The sequence below is a fragment of the Podarcis tiliguerta genome (genome assembly GCF_965153285.1).
Source record: "Podarcis tiliguerta genome assembly, chromosome: 4".
Taxonomy (NCBI): domain Eukaryota; kingdom Metazoa; phylum Chordata; class Lepidosauria; order Squamata; family Lacertidae; genus Podarcis; species Podarcis tiliguerta.
In genome coordinates, this window is record NC_139537.1 from 3,625,679 (window position 1) to 3,640,316 (window position 14,638).

Consider the following 14,638-nt stretch of genomic DNA (forward strand, 5'->3'; position numbering starts at 1 on the left):
CACTGCACACTTAGTATTTTATCGGTTTCCATTATAGGCCAGCTACTATTATATCAGCCAGCAACTAATCTGATAAGTTTAGTAGCTGGCTGATTCAAATCATTTTCCACTGGATTAGCTAACTGCATTCTGCTTCAGTCTGATCCAAACCCACCCACAGATTTCCACAGACATTTTCAGCAGGGGTATAACACACACACACACACGTGCACACAGAGTCAACCCGCAGCATCCATCCATTTAACCTGTACAATTTCAGCTTTACACATTTGACCAAAAAAAGATATATATTTTTTTGGGGGGGGGGGCATCCAGGAAAAAAAGTCAGCAATCCCACCCACCGTTGTATTTGCCTTGGGATCCAGGAGTACCCACCCCCAAGCTACAAATCTGCTTCAGAAGAAGGGTAACTCCATCAAGAGCAGAAAACCTCCCAATCATCCAGTCTAAGCAACTGCCCCCTTAGGACTGAGCTTCAGTTTGTTGGCTTTCATCCAGTCCATTACCGAGGCAAGACAAGGCAACAGTCCAGCACATCCACTGCCCCACCTGCAGATGTAAAGGAGAGGTAGAGTTGTTGTGTCATCAGCACATTGCTGACAACATACTCCAAAGCTCTGAAAGACCCCACCTAGTGGTTTTATGTAGATGTTAAACCTCCTAGGGGATAAAATTGAGGCCTGAAGAACTCAACACTGAAGGCTCCATGGAGCTGAAGAGCACTCCCTCAGCATCACCCTCTGGAAGCAAGCATCCAAGCAGGACTGGTACCACAAAGCAGTGCTGCCGCCACCTCAACTCAAGACAGCTACTCCAGAAGGATATCATGGTTGGTGGTATCAAAAGTTGCTGAGAGGTCAAGTAGAATTAACAGAGTAGAATTTCCCATGTCTCCCTCCCAACAGTGGTCATCGTATAGAATGACCAAAACAGTTTCTGTGCTAAAACTGGGCCCAAACCCCAATTGAAATGGATCTAGAAAATCAGTTTCCTCCACCTGGTTCATAACCACCTGCTTAATAACCTGGCCCAAGAAAGGGAGATTGAAATCCGAAGACTCAGTGAGGTCACGAACATAAAACATCCTTTTATCACTCTGCTGCTTTTGTAATCTTGTTCTCCTCAAATCCGCTATTTTGCCAAGAAAAAGGATAGAAGAGAGTTTTTGTCCTTCTCTTTGTTAAGGCTATTGGATCTCCTCTGTGGACTTTGTTACAGTGGACGGCCCTGTCCCCGAGATTCCCTAGGGGCAAATCAATTTGACTCTGTGCAAATAGAATGGCATAAAATCAAATGGATGCGGCAAAGTCAGCACTCCACTTAAAGGCAGAAAAGATCCATTTAAATATCCTTCCGTGGAGAGGTTAATGCCTGCGTTGTCTTTCTGGGGAAGTGACATTTAGCTGGCCTGGCTCTCAGCTTCATGGCACTTAGTAGCTGAATGCTGAATCTGGCCGGTACAAGTACAGTTGTTTTACTATGAAAGCTAAAACACTCATTACATGGAAGTGTGTGTATATGTATAAACCCTGGCGATGGCTTGTTCTGGGAAGCAGCGTCAGGAGGAAGAGACTTGGAGAAGCAGCAGGTGAGAATGCTTAACCCCCCCATCCTGAAATCACTTCTTTCCTCTACTGCTGCTTACCCCAACCTCTACAATATGGTTACCAGACATCCCTGTCTCCCAGGGACAGTCCCCGGATTTACAAATCTGTCCCTGGCCAAAATCTGTCCCCGGAATGTCCCTGGATTTCATTTAATGTCCCTGGATTTATATTTTAAGTGTTGTAGATTTATTAGTAGGGAATGAATGTTGCGTGATTGGTTCAATGGCCCAAGACACATCATATGGGGACTTCCGGTGAGGCAAAATGGCAGATGCCACGGCAGCGGGCAGCTCCTGAAGCCAGCCAGAGCCAACTGCGCTACCAGGCTGGCTCCAGGCTGCTGAGACTGCCGCTCCTGCTGCTGCCAAGGGAAAACCGCTGGACACACCCCCCCCCCCCGCGTCCCAAATCAAGCCGGGTGTGAAAGTGCCCAGCTGACAGCCCAGCGGCGCTCCAGGGCCAGGAAAACCCTGGAGCCAATGCAGGGAGAAGGAAGAGAGGAGAAGGAAGAGAGAGAAAGAGAAAAAGAGGAAGAAGAAAAAAGAGGGAGCCCCGACCTGGCCACGCTGCTGTTGCCGCCGCTAAGGAGGAGAGGTAGGAGAGCACCGAGAGTGCAAGGACACGTGGTCAAGTCCAGGCCCAACCTGAGCCTACTCCAAGGTGGCTAGCACCCCAAGAGAGCAAGTGGGGCCCAGAGGAAGGCCACACAACGGAGGAGACCACAAAAGAGATTACTTCTTCTTTTTTTAAAAATAACTTTTAAAAAATAACTCCCACCTCCCTCTCTTTTTAAAAAAGTGTCCCTGGATTCTTTGGGGGGGGGGATCTAGTAGCTTTACCCTACAAGGGCTTGTGAGGATAAACCTGTCTGGAACGCAGTCGGGGAAAGCAGTTGCATCAGAAAACCAGAAGGGCAGGGAAGGGTTAAGCATCTGTCTCCCCCTACCACTGCCTCAGCTTCAGTTTGACCCCTCCTCACGAGGAGGAAACCATGACCGTCACACAGGACATTCTCTTGGGGCTTCTTGCATCGTGATGAAACTTTGCAGGCCACTTGGGCTGAGGCTTCCACTGAGAAATGCAGGTGGAGCGGAGGCAGGAAAAAAGCAATTACCCAGCTTGGGAAGTGGCCAGGACATCAAAACTTATCACTGCTGCTCTTACAGCGCATGCCAAGGGATTGTTAACAATCAGGCGCAACCAGGGTCTCGGCTTTATGTCTCACTGGAAAAAGAGCAATTCATTTCAAAACGCTGCTTCTCCTCCACGCTTCTTGCAGCAAACTGTTTGCCAGTGATCACAAAAGCAAGCATTTCTGCCTCAGCAGAAGATTGTGTTTGCTTGATCTGATCTTTTGGAGAAACTGCTCATAATCAAGGGGGAAGCAACTTAGCAAACAAATGAGACTTCCCCTACTGCCACCCTTCACAGCCCATCTTCACCTTCTCTAAGAATGCCTCTGGATCAGATATATATCTGTGACTCATCACCTTTCTTTCTTTGTTTCAGTGTTCTATTTCCTGGTGTTCTCTCACTAGGGCTGGCCCTAAAAAAAGGTAAAGGACCCCTGACAGTTAAGTCCAGTCGCAGACAACTCTGGGGTTGCGGCGCTCATCTCGCTTTACAGGTCGAGGGAGCCGGTGTTTGTCCACAGACAGTTTTTCCGGGTCATGCAGCCAGCATGACTCAGCTGCTTCTGGCGCAACGGAACACGGAAACCAGAGCAGCGCATGGAAACGCCGTTTACCTTCAAACTGCTAGGTTGGCAGGAGCTGGGACCGAGCAATGGGAGTTCACCCCATCACAGGGATTCAAACCGCCGACCTTCTGATCGGCAAGCCCAAGAGGCTCAGTGGTTTAGACCACAGCGCCACCCACGTCCCTAGGGCTGGCCCTACCATTAGCCAAAGTGGGGTGGCCGCCTCAGGTGGCAGATTCTGAAGACCAGGGAGTGAACAGAACTGATGTGCCTGCTCTGTGCCCCCTAAGCTAGTCTGCTGCCCTCAAGTGTAGAGGAGGACACTGTCTATTTGCCAGTGATGAAGTAACATTCAATGACTGGTCTTCTGTACGTCGTTTGTGGAGGCACCATTTTCACCTTCACTTTTAGCAGCAAAAAGGTTTGGGCCTTCCTTGTCTCTCACACAGGACACAAAGATAGAAACTCAGCCATCCTTCTGCCACATGGCCAGCACACTTTGTCGCGAGACTCGCACCCACTTCCACCTTCACGACTTGAAATTTGATGGTGCACCTACTCATGAAAGGCTTGTCTGGGCTTCCTGTTTCCTGTGTGCCAGGGGATGTACGCCTCTCCCAACACCGTGGAGCAAGATAGACGGAGATAACCAGAAAATGATGGGGGAAATTGCATTTTCTGCATTCCTCTTTGATTGGAAGAGGGACCTTGCTCTCACCCACAGTTTGCCTGGCGGTCTGGCACTCTCTTCCTCATGGAATGCGAGGGCAGGCAAAGGCACTGGGTGCGTGGAGTACTCTGGCTGCTGCGACCATGCCCCCCCCCCCGATCCCTTTCCTGGAAGCACAGGTTATCCTGCTAATTGGGTTTGTTTAATTGGAATAAACTAGACGCCTTCTAGAGACGGTGAGATAAAAAACTGTGAAAATGAACCCAGCTACAAGGATTTAAAAGGTTTAGATTGAGAGGGGATTTCATTCGGTGAAAGAGACAATGCGGGGAGAGGAGCTCACGCTTTGCTTATATCAAAGTTTTTCTCTACATTTATGATATGGCAACTCTCCCCTGAATGCAGGGGTTTTTTAAAAAAAATCTGTACAAGTGTGGAAGGAAGAAATTGGAATATAAATATGGAATTTAACAAAACTGGAACTGCACATGCGTGAGAGAAAGGAACTGAGAGGGAAGGGAGGGGAAAAACACTATGCTTCAAAAATATGGAGCAAAGTCCTCTCTAACCTCCTTTATCCACAAAGGAATGTGTTTGAGATAAGGACAATTGGCCATAAATCAGCAGCAGGGAAGAAAGGAGTCTACCAGCTATGGGAATAGAAGCTTTTGGATTAACTATTTGCAGTCTGAATTCAGACTCTTCTTCCTAGGCTGGAAAAATGTTGAAGATGGCTTGACAAAGTGATGCAGTGACTTTTGGAAACTGAGATAACCGCTTCTCCCAAGACATGACGGGAACCATAAACAGTTGTAATAATGAAGGATATAACACCATATGGACAGGAAAACATCATGGGGTGGGGGGAGGAAAATGTCACACGCAAGAAAGAATAAGGATTACAGTTAGAGTTCCTCACTTGGAACTTCATAAATTACCTAATATACCAACATGAATGAAATCACAAGATTGTAGCTCTTATATAAGGAATTATTATATCTAAATGGAAAGTAATGGAAATTATTAAGATTTTGGAATGCAAGAAAAACGTCCACAACCCTGTGGGTTAAAAAGGTTAGACTGAGAGAGGGCTTGGCCCTAGAGCACCATGGTTGTTTTACAGGAGGGCACAAATGTGGATTCAGATATCTCTGGTCCAAGCCCAGCACCCTACCCACTAAGCCGAAGTGGCTCATGCGCCAGTGTTTTGAATTGCCTTACTTTCCATTTCAAGAGGAAAGAGATTGTGCCTTGAGAATAGCTATTCTCAAGCGTGTCCTTACCTCTTTAGGCAGCTCTTTTGGAAAGAAGAAATAAGGTATTGAAGCAATGGCGACCACGCTGGCGGAAATTATGAAACCGAGCCACCAGGCTCCAACCCATCGTGGATCTTTGTTATTAATGTGAATCTCCGCTGAAACACAAAGCACATGGAAGAGCTCAAAGATACGCTGGTGCTTTGGTGGCTGATAGCACAACTCTCAGAGGCCTCAACAGCTGCCTACCCCTTTTGCCAGGAACATAGACTCAGGCTCATCCAGATTTGCTTTTACACCACCTTTTAAGGCACAAAAAGGCTGAAATAGATCTGTGGCGTCGGCCTGTGTCTGTCTCTGGAAGTGGCACAGGTGGAAGCTGCAGATCCATTCTGGCCTTTTTCTTCTGCCTGCATCTCTGTTGCATGGCTCTGTCTCCATCTCACCACTCACCACATTTTGCTTACACCTGGTGAGTGACATCTCATTCTCTAGAACAGGAAGGTGAAGAAAATTTAATCTGTTTTGGTCAATTTGGGTTAGCTCATTATCTGTTTAAAGACAAAGAACATGAAAACTAACTGTATCACTACAGCAACACCTGATATCACTACAGCAAAATAATATTTTGTTGTCTAATTTTAAAGTTGGTATTTTTCAGGGAAAGTTTAGTTGTTAATTTAAAAACCAGTGCTTAGCTAAGTTTTAGTTTCTTTTGTTTGTTTGGTGAATAAAAATAATATCCTTTATGATTATGAGTATCAGTTCAATATTTTTTCCCCTTTTAGAGGGAATCAAATCCCTGGTGAAATGTGCTATGCATTTCTATGGGGTCAGGGCACAAATATCTTCATTTTAAACTGTGTTTGACATCCTATAATCCCGCACATCTTGTAGTGGCTTCCCGTGAAGGACGTCATTTGCTCAGTGAGGCCTGGTTCTTTTAAACCCATCTCCTACACTAGCAGATTCCATTTGCTCGCCTGTCTTTGTGTACATTTGTTTCTATGAAATCTGAACCCTGGTGGCTTAGGACTGAAGTCATAAACCTCCACTCTGAGACACAGGAAGGTCAGTAGTGCTGACTTCAGCTAAGTACACATTCACTCACGGACTCATTGTTAAAACCGTGTTTATGGAAGACAATCTTACTCGGCTACGAGTGATCGCCAAAGAAGACGAACACAATTACCAGACATAGTGATAGACATCAGAGCAGAAGCACAAATTCTGGCCCACACTTCCTTCCTTCTGTGTCTGCGAGATTTACTCACTCACAAAGATGCTCACACAGAACATTTGTTAACTCACCTGCGGGAATTTTATCGATGTCAACAAAATAGCGCAACGTAGCTGCCCCCACGATGAATGCTAATGCAGGACCCACCGTAGTTGCAGCAAAGAGGATTCCTGTAAAAAAGGAAGCAGAACTTCTGCTCAAGTAGCAAGCCCACTAAGCATCTTTCAAAATTTGTCCCAACGAGTTTATTTAACATTTACTGTATATACCGCCCTGTATATACAGGTATACTGTATATACCTGATTGTGGTAAAATCTTTAAACAGTTTATCCTCTAAGTGGGATTGGAATAATGAGGTGGATTCACACAACTCACTTTTCCAGGGGATTTCCAACCCTAGATTCGGTTTGGGTATGTATGCATCATCCCAGTCTTGTAGATGGCTCAGTGTATGTGCAGATGCATATCCAGGTCAGTGGCAAGTCCATGCCATGTTTTAAATTTTTCAGACAGAGGCTGCTGTATCCCCACCCAACCAAATGGTGGTAAATTCCTGCCCAGGCTGACTAAAAAGGTAAATTTAGTATGGTGGCGGTGGTGGGAAGCTTCCTGCTAAGTAAAGGCCTGGTGGTAAAACGAAAAAATCACAAAGACAGTCAGCATCTACTCAAGGAAAGGAGATCACCTAGAAAAAGCCACACACACATACCACCATTGCCTGGGGATAAGGGTCCCTTTCAACCCAAAAAGTAAACTGTAAAGCCAGCCTCCTGACAGGCCTCTTGCAGCCTCATGTTCAACTGTAGCACCCACTACAAGGTTCATATCCTGACAGCTGTTTTATTTTATGATTAAATTTATTTTATGCTTTGACTGCTGGTTTTGTCAATCATTTTGCGGGGGTTGCGACAGGGGAGCAATTTTTGTTGGGACTGCAACAGAGAAGAAAAAGTTTAACTCCTTACTCACTGCAGGCCTGATGAAAATCCCTCCTCCCAGCTATTAACATTAACATCATTAACATTAACACATCTAGTTTGGCCTTTGGGTTCCTCCACACTTCCAGTTGTCCCGAGCTTTCAGTTTCCCCCTTGATCCACTCCGTTCGCAGGGAAAACCAGCTCTTTAGCGCTCAACTGGAGCAAACATCCATCTGGGGAAAACTTGAATTGCCATTTGCTCTGACTGAGTGCTGAAAAGCGGTTTTCCCCAGGGAAAAACAGCGGGACAAGAGGATTAGTGGATAAGCCTCTTGTTTGTGGTCCATCCAGACAATCTGTTTGGGAACCGCTGCTTTATCTCTTCTTTCCTTGGCTCAGGGCCCTCCTTCATCCATTCTCAGGTGCGTTGCAGGTCACAACTCAAGACAAGATGCCTATATGGTATAAGGCACTAGCCTGGGCAGCTAGCCTTTGTTTCTAGCATCTTACCTATATAGAGAGGGGAGTTGCTCTTACTGGCAAAATCATCAATGTATGAGATGCCAAAGGGCTGGATGGGGACCCCGCCAATCCCCAGCAGTGTCTGCCCAAGTAAGAGCAGCATCACAACCACTTGAGTTTCTTTCTTTTCGGATTTAGTGCATACTTCTGTCTCATTCCGGTTTGGGAGGCATATGTCTGAAGTGGTAGTTTCAGAACCTGTAGAGGCAAAAGGAGATGCTATCAAGCTGCCACACCCATCTATTGCTTCACTGCTGGGTGAAACTCCCTTTGGAACTGGGCACAGCAAACAGAGCTATTGAGCAGCAGCAGCAGCAGCAACACAAAGCTGGTTTCTGTTCTCTTACCATCTTCTCTTACCTGTCCCTACCCAGCCTCTATATGGAAGGATGCTACAGCAGCACACAGTCGTGCAAGGAGGAGCATTCTATAGTTGGCTTATGACCAGGTTACTTCAGAAACTGCCAAGTCTTTGAGACTGGCCCAGAAGGCCCTGCAGTGGTAGACTTTTGGGTTTCAAATACAGTGACACCTTGTGCCGGCACCAAAATTCTGCCTGGAGCTGTGTCTCATTCAGCTGCAGTCTCCACATCCAGTTCTGGTACAGCAGGCTTGTTGAAGGTTTGGTGGAGGCAGTGATGGCCACCAACTTGGATGACTTGAAAAGAGGGTTAGACAGTTTCATGGAGGAGGGAGCTATCGATGACTACTAGCCCTTATGGCTGTGCCTCCACCAGTTGCTTGGAAACGATAGGGGGGGAGAGGGCTCTTGTGTTCGAATCCTGCTTGCGGGTTTCCCACAATGGGCATCTGGGTGGCCACTGTGAGAACAGGATGCTGGACTCGAGGGGCCACTGGCCTTTTCCAGCAGATTCTTCCCATGTTCTTATGAATCATGGGCCGGGAGAGAAGGGAAAACCCACTCTCATCACTGTCTCATGCTATTCATTTAATGGAATGTGCAGTGAGACCCTCATTATTGCCCCCCCCCATCAGACTAGCTGAAATTGGCAATAGATTCTAACTTAGCTTGAGAAGAGAATTTATTGTCAAAATGTTTTTGTGTGTGTGTGTTTTTAAATGTATTAGTTTACTGGTAACAATGAATTTAAGTTTATGTTGTACAGCTGTAAGTAAGTATAATAAAACATAATTGAAAAACCAATAAAATAAAATAAAAATGGAATTGGGTGTGTGTCAATGTCCAACTCTTGGCTTGATCGTCTGTGGTTTTTTAATGCAAAATGAGAGTGGGAATCAATAGTTTTCCCCCTCAATTCCAAATGTGAACCTCCATACTGAAAAGCTACCCAAGGAGATTTGGGTAGAGATTGTGGGGAGATATGATAGCCATCTTCAAATATCTCAAGGGCTGTCTTACGGATGATGGAACAAGCTTGTTTTCTCCTGCTCTGAAGAATGGGACTCGAACCAATGGCTTCAAGTTACAAGAAAGGAGATTCCAACAAAACATCAGGAAGATCTGACAAAATAAAAAATTGTCCAGTAGCACCTTAGAGACCCACTAAGTTTTTTCTGGGTATAAGCTTTTGAGTGCATGCACACTTCTTCAGATGCATGCACACAAAAGCATATACCCAGAACAAACTTAGTTGTTCTCTAAGGTGCTACTGGACAATATTTTAATTCATTTCGACTGCGTCAGTGTATGGATGAGATGGGATTACCATGAGGAATTATAAAATATACATCAAGCCATCGTGTCCACGATGAAAGCATTGTGTTGACTGGGTTTGATATATTGACGATAATTTCTGATTAAATCCCATAAGACTCTACATTCATGCCCTTTTCATGCCCTTTTCCCTCTGCTGCCCATTTCTCTCTCTTCATAAGTCACGTACACAGCAGTTGCTTCGCCAGGCAGGCATCCTGGGCCATAAAGATAGTGGGCAAGTTGATTTGATGTAGGATGTTAATCTTAGGGCCAGGAAACAGATCTCACATTAGGGGGATAATGGTCACTGTCCTCCTGGCCATCCTTCTTATCATACGTACTGCTTGTTTATTACCTCGGGGTTGCCAGATGCTCTTCTTTGTAGTTCTGTTCTTTGTTTACCCCAGAAATATTTGTGCTTAATTAGTTTTAGTAGTTTAACTTTCTCCCCACGTGGGTTTGTGGAAATGCTCAGAAGAAATCTGATTGGTTCTTACGAACACTCTGTAAAAAGCTCTTTTGTGAATAAAACTACCCGGGCCAGGGGCTGCACACGGGACGGGCACAGAGAGACACACGATTATACGCACCCTTCCCAGAGTCTTGCTGGTTCAAGCCTCTGTGTGTATTCTTATTAATCAGATTTCAATCCTTCCTTTACTTTGCGAACACAACAGTCAGACCAACATGGCTACCTACCTCAACTATCTGACAGTAAGCTGTTCGACAAGGGAATGGTCTCCCGCGGGAGGTGGTGATTTTAAGCAGAGATCGGACGGCCATCTGCCATGGATGTTTTAGTTGAGATTCCTGCATTGCAGGGGGTTGGACTAGATGACCCTTGGAGTCGCTTCCAACTCTATGATTCTATGAATCAACAGTTTCCCCAATTCCAACTGTGAACTTCCGTGGTGAAAAGGTACCCAAGGAGATCATACATAGGAAGTCCTTACCAGTAACGGAGCGATCATATTCGTAGGGTCCTGAGATAAAGTGAGGAAGCGACATGACCAGACCAGCCATGGAGACGAGGACGGCCCCATAGCCAATGAAGCGGGGCCTGTGGACTCTGCAGCCCATGTAACTCACAAAGATGATCAGCAGCGTGTTCCCCACCTGGGTAGTGAGATGAGAGGTTGAGAGGCCTCTTAGGACCTTGGGGAAGCCACATCCTTATGAAAGGATAAAAGCAGGGGAGGAAAGATGCACAAGGAGCAAAGGTGGTACCTCGTTGAAGGAGACCACGGTGCCGGCCATCTGGCTGGACAGTCCAAAGCGCTTCTCGATTGTGGAAATGGAGCTTTTCACAAGGCTAGATGTCATCAGCTGAGAGAACTGCAGAAACCCCTGGCAAAAAACGAAGAACTGCAGAAGGAGAGAAAAAGAATGAACAAAAATCAAAATGGAACCTGAGAAACCTGAGGCTGTTCTGCCGCACTGGGAGTAACGAGTCCTGACTCGCTCCTTACTAGGTAGTCTGTGCAGGGCACACAGCAGCTGCTCTCCAACCCATCTGCCAAGTCTCTGCCTCCTTTCCCTTCCCTGTCACAAATACCTGTGGTCCCAAACCCCAGTTCTAACTATCATGTTTTGTGATGTATCTGTGCAGAGTTAAAACTGTGGGATAACCAGTCTCAAATAACCAACATGCTTAGGTCTAATTAATGCATGGAGGGGTTAATACTGTACACTGTCCTACCTGGCTTAGCTATATCCACTCCCCTCACTTTGGGACGAAATGATTAATCAAGCTTTTGTTCTAGAGAAGCTCAATGTGTGAGGAGGTCTCAGCTAGTTGCTGCAGCTCAGACTGCATGGCTCTTACAAGCCAGTCTTGAGTTCCTGTGCTAATAATTTAGGAACTTTCACCACTTTGGAAATATGCCAAGTTTTACTGCCTGTGCAACTTTTTCTGAATGCTGTACGGAAAAGCACAAGAATATGACCTTCGGGGGGTTTGTAAGTAAACCATTTTTAACTTACCAAAGGTGAGGCCTTTTTCTGTGCTCAGGGAAAAGGGAAGTTTTGGAACTCACAAGGGCATATTTTAAACATCTTCCGTCCTACATTTCCACACTTTATTTTGCCGCATGTTTTGTGATTTAAAATCTCTGTTTGGGTTCTCTGACCAAAGAGTAATTTTATTTCAGCACTGCATGTGGGTGGGCTAGTTGACCCTTGCAGTCTATTCCAACTCTACAATTCTATGACTAATATGGCTCTTAGTCTGAGGCAAAATAGAGGGATTGGGAGCTCAAGGAATGAGTACGGTTTTTGTTTTTTGTTTTTTGCCACTAACAGTGTGTGCAAATACACAAAAAACAGACTGCTTGTGAGCAATAAATACAAGATGGGAACCTGCATGTGTGATAGTCACACTAATGTTACATATTGACGCTGCCTTTCAAAATGGTGGTGCTTTTCTGTTGTCACACACCAAGTCTCAACAATCAAGGGTGGTTCCCTACAAACATCACTTTAGATACCCTCTTAAAGTTAGAAGATGATTTGACACAGACTTTAAAACCTGTGTGCATGGCTTTAAAAAAAAATGATCAGAGGTGTTTTAATTTCATGCCACTTATTCTTGTGGGCTTTTAAACTGTTGCGAGCCACTAATCTGGAAGACTTAAAAACAGCCAGGTTATCGAACACTCAATTAAGTGCCATTATCATTAGATTTGTTTTGTTGCAACTTGAAATAATGGCAGGGTGTGTGTGTGTCATTAACAAGGAACCATAATCGACTGGGGGAACCCCCATATGGTGACTTGAGTGGGGCTGCACAAAGGCCTCATCCTCAGCATGGGGAGGGTCCCACCAGAATGATCTACTCTGTGGTGGGCCCAGGTGTCTGGCAATTCCCTGATGGTGACTGAGTCAGCAGGGTGGGATGTGAGATAGCAGCCAGCAGTGGCACTGCCCGAGAGTAGGATCCTTGCCCTATGCCATACACACCTCTACTATCATTATAATAAATGAAAATGGTGCCAGACTGAAATATCCCTGAACATATAGGGAAACAATATCTGGGATACAGCAATGTCTGTATCCCAGACACAAGGAGGGCAATTAAGGGCAAAACAAATAGAGACACCTTCCAAGAAACGTGGACCCTTTTCTTTAACTATATTAATGACCAAAATCAAGACCTTCTTATACCAAACGCTGGATATTCTCAGCGGAGAGGTGATGTTAAGTAATATGTTTGAATGTTGAATGTGCATGTTTAGGGACAATGGATAAAACAAACACCATTAGCTATACTGCTGGATAAGTGTTTAATGGTTATTGTATTTGATTAAAAACCAATAAAAATTGTTTAAAAAGAAAATGGTGGCCATGTTTAACCCATTCCTTATCTCAGTGCGTTCATTGCTCACTCGCTGCACATGGCGCAAAATGTGGAAAGTTTTGAATACCAAGTGGAAACTAATTATAATCACTGCAAACTGAATAACATTTTCTCCACAGTTCGCCCCCACACCCTAGTTTAAAGAAAAGGGGAAGCGGGGAGCCAACCCTGGGGTGTTTTACATTTTTACACATGCAACGAACATCTATTTTTAAAAGTCCACTATCTTGGAAGCAGCAGCTTCCAACCTGCTTGGAATGTTTTTGCTCACAAAGGCAAAGATAAGAGTTCCTGGGGTTGCAGCCAGCTTGCCGGAACAGCCAAGCTTCCTCTCTGACACAGGAAAGGGTCAGGTGGGCAGATGGCTTTGAAGTGCCTAGAAGCAAGTTCTGGATTCAAGTGCAAGAGAGGCACTGAAGGTCAAGTGAGCCAGCAGGTAACAGATGGTGCTCTGAGAGCTCAGGCACAAAAAGGCCACAGCATGAGCTGCTTATTCTCATTTTGAGCTCTTCTGGAAGTTTGAGAAGAAACTTAAAACATGTCATGTGAAGCTGCCTCATGCTGCACCAGACTGATGTTTTGCCTAGTCTTCCCCCAAGCTGGTACCCTCCAGTTGTTCTGTACTTACAACTCCCACCATCCCCAGCCAGCCTGGCTGTGCTTTCATCAGTCATAGCACCATACAGATGTGCCGGTTGGGGTTGACAGATGTAGTGCAAAACCTCTGGAGGGTACCTGCTTGGGGAAGGCCGACTAAACCCAATATTGCTTTCTCTGACTGAAAAGCAGCTTTCCAGGGGCCCCAGCAGGAATCCTTTCCAGTCCTGCCTCCTGAAATCCTTTCCAGCCTGCAATTCTGGGGACTGGTCACCAAACCAGTCGTGAAGTTAAATGTGCTGTTTGAAATTGTGTGCATCATTTAAAAATGTTTTTAAAAACACAAAACTATAACCAGCAGACATCCTACAGGAGGGGGTTGGTTAACCTTGCCCTGGCATGCTATGGTTCTAATGAAAATCACATTATTATTATTTTTTAAAAAAATAAATAAATTAAATTTTACATAATGTATTTCCATTTAAACATATCAATCACCTTTATATTTAGGATTCTCAGAATCCCTTGACTTCCCTTCACCCTTTGCTGGTTTCCATTGTGCATCCCTTTTTATTCAGCTTATCCTTTCTAAAAACTTTTGCAGGATTAGAACAATACACCCCTTCAAAGCTGCCATTTGGAAGCACCCACTGGCAGAAAGGAAACTGCACTTCAGTGTACTTTTCTTCCTTGGAGCTCTGATCGGGCAGGAGGGATTAATCTGGTTCCTGGTACTTACTTTGATAGTGAAAAATGAGCCTGCATGAGATATTCGTTGGAAGAGACGACTGCTCCTTTCGTCTGGCATTTTTTAAATGTGTGCTTTGTGTCTCTGCAAAAGAGAAATCAGGCTGTTAAAAGTCGTACCTAAGTTTCTCCACCTGGTTTAGCACAGCATGACATTGTTCAGAGGGAGACTGTAAGCATCAACAGGACTCATCGGCAATCACAACAAACATATTTGTCAATAAGAACGAGCCCATTAATTGCTGGGGGTTATGGGGTGCTTTAGGGATGTGGGTGGCGCTGTGGGTTAAACCACAGAGCCTAGGGCTTGCCAATCAGAATGTCGGCAGTTCGAATCCCCGTGACG

The 14,638-nt window shown here is 45.3% G+C and overlaps 1 protein-coding gene across 7 annotated transcripts in view; it reads right to left on the minus strand.

The window, feature by feature from the left end:
* SLCO2B1 (solute carrier organic anion transporter family member 2B1) overlaps positions 1–14,638 on the minus strand; it is a 67,147-nt gene that overhangs the window by 18,954 nt on the left and 33,555 nt on the right. For all 7 annotated transcript variants that reach the window (XM_083436485.1, XM_083436484.1, XM_083436483.1 and 4 more), the window contains 6 exons: positions 14,285–14,377; positions 10,821–10,958; positions 10,547–10,709; positions 7,904–8,113; positions 6,544–6,642; positions 5,260–5,390 (listed from right to left, as the gene is read on the minus strand). In XM_083436485.1, the coding sequence (XP_083292611.1) occupies positions 5,260–5,390; positions 6,544–6,642; positions 7,904–8,113; positions 10,547–10,709; positions 10,821–10,958; positions 14,285–14,353 (810 nt within the window). In that variant the 5' untranslated portion in view covers positions 14,354–14,377. The remainder of the gene's footprint in view (positions 1–5,259; positions 5,391–6,543; positions 6,643–7,903; positions 8,114–10,546; positions 10,710–10,820; positions 10,959–14,284; positions 14,378–14,638) is intronic.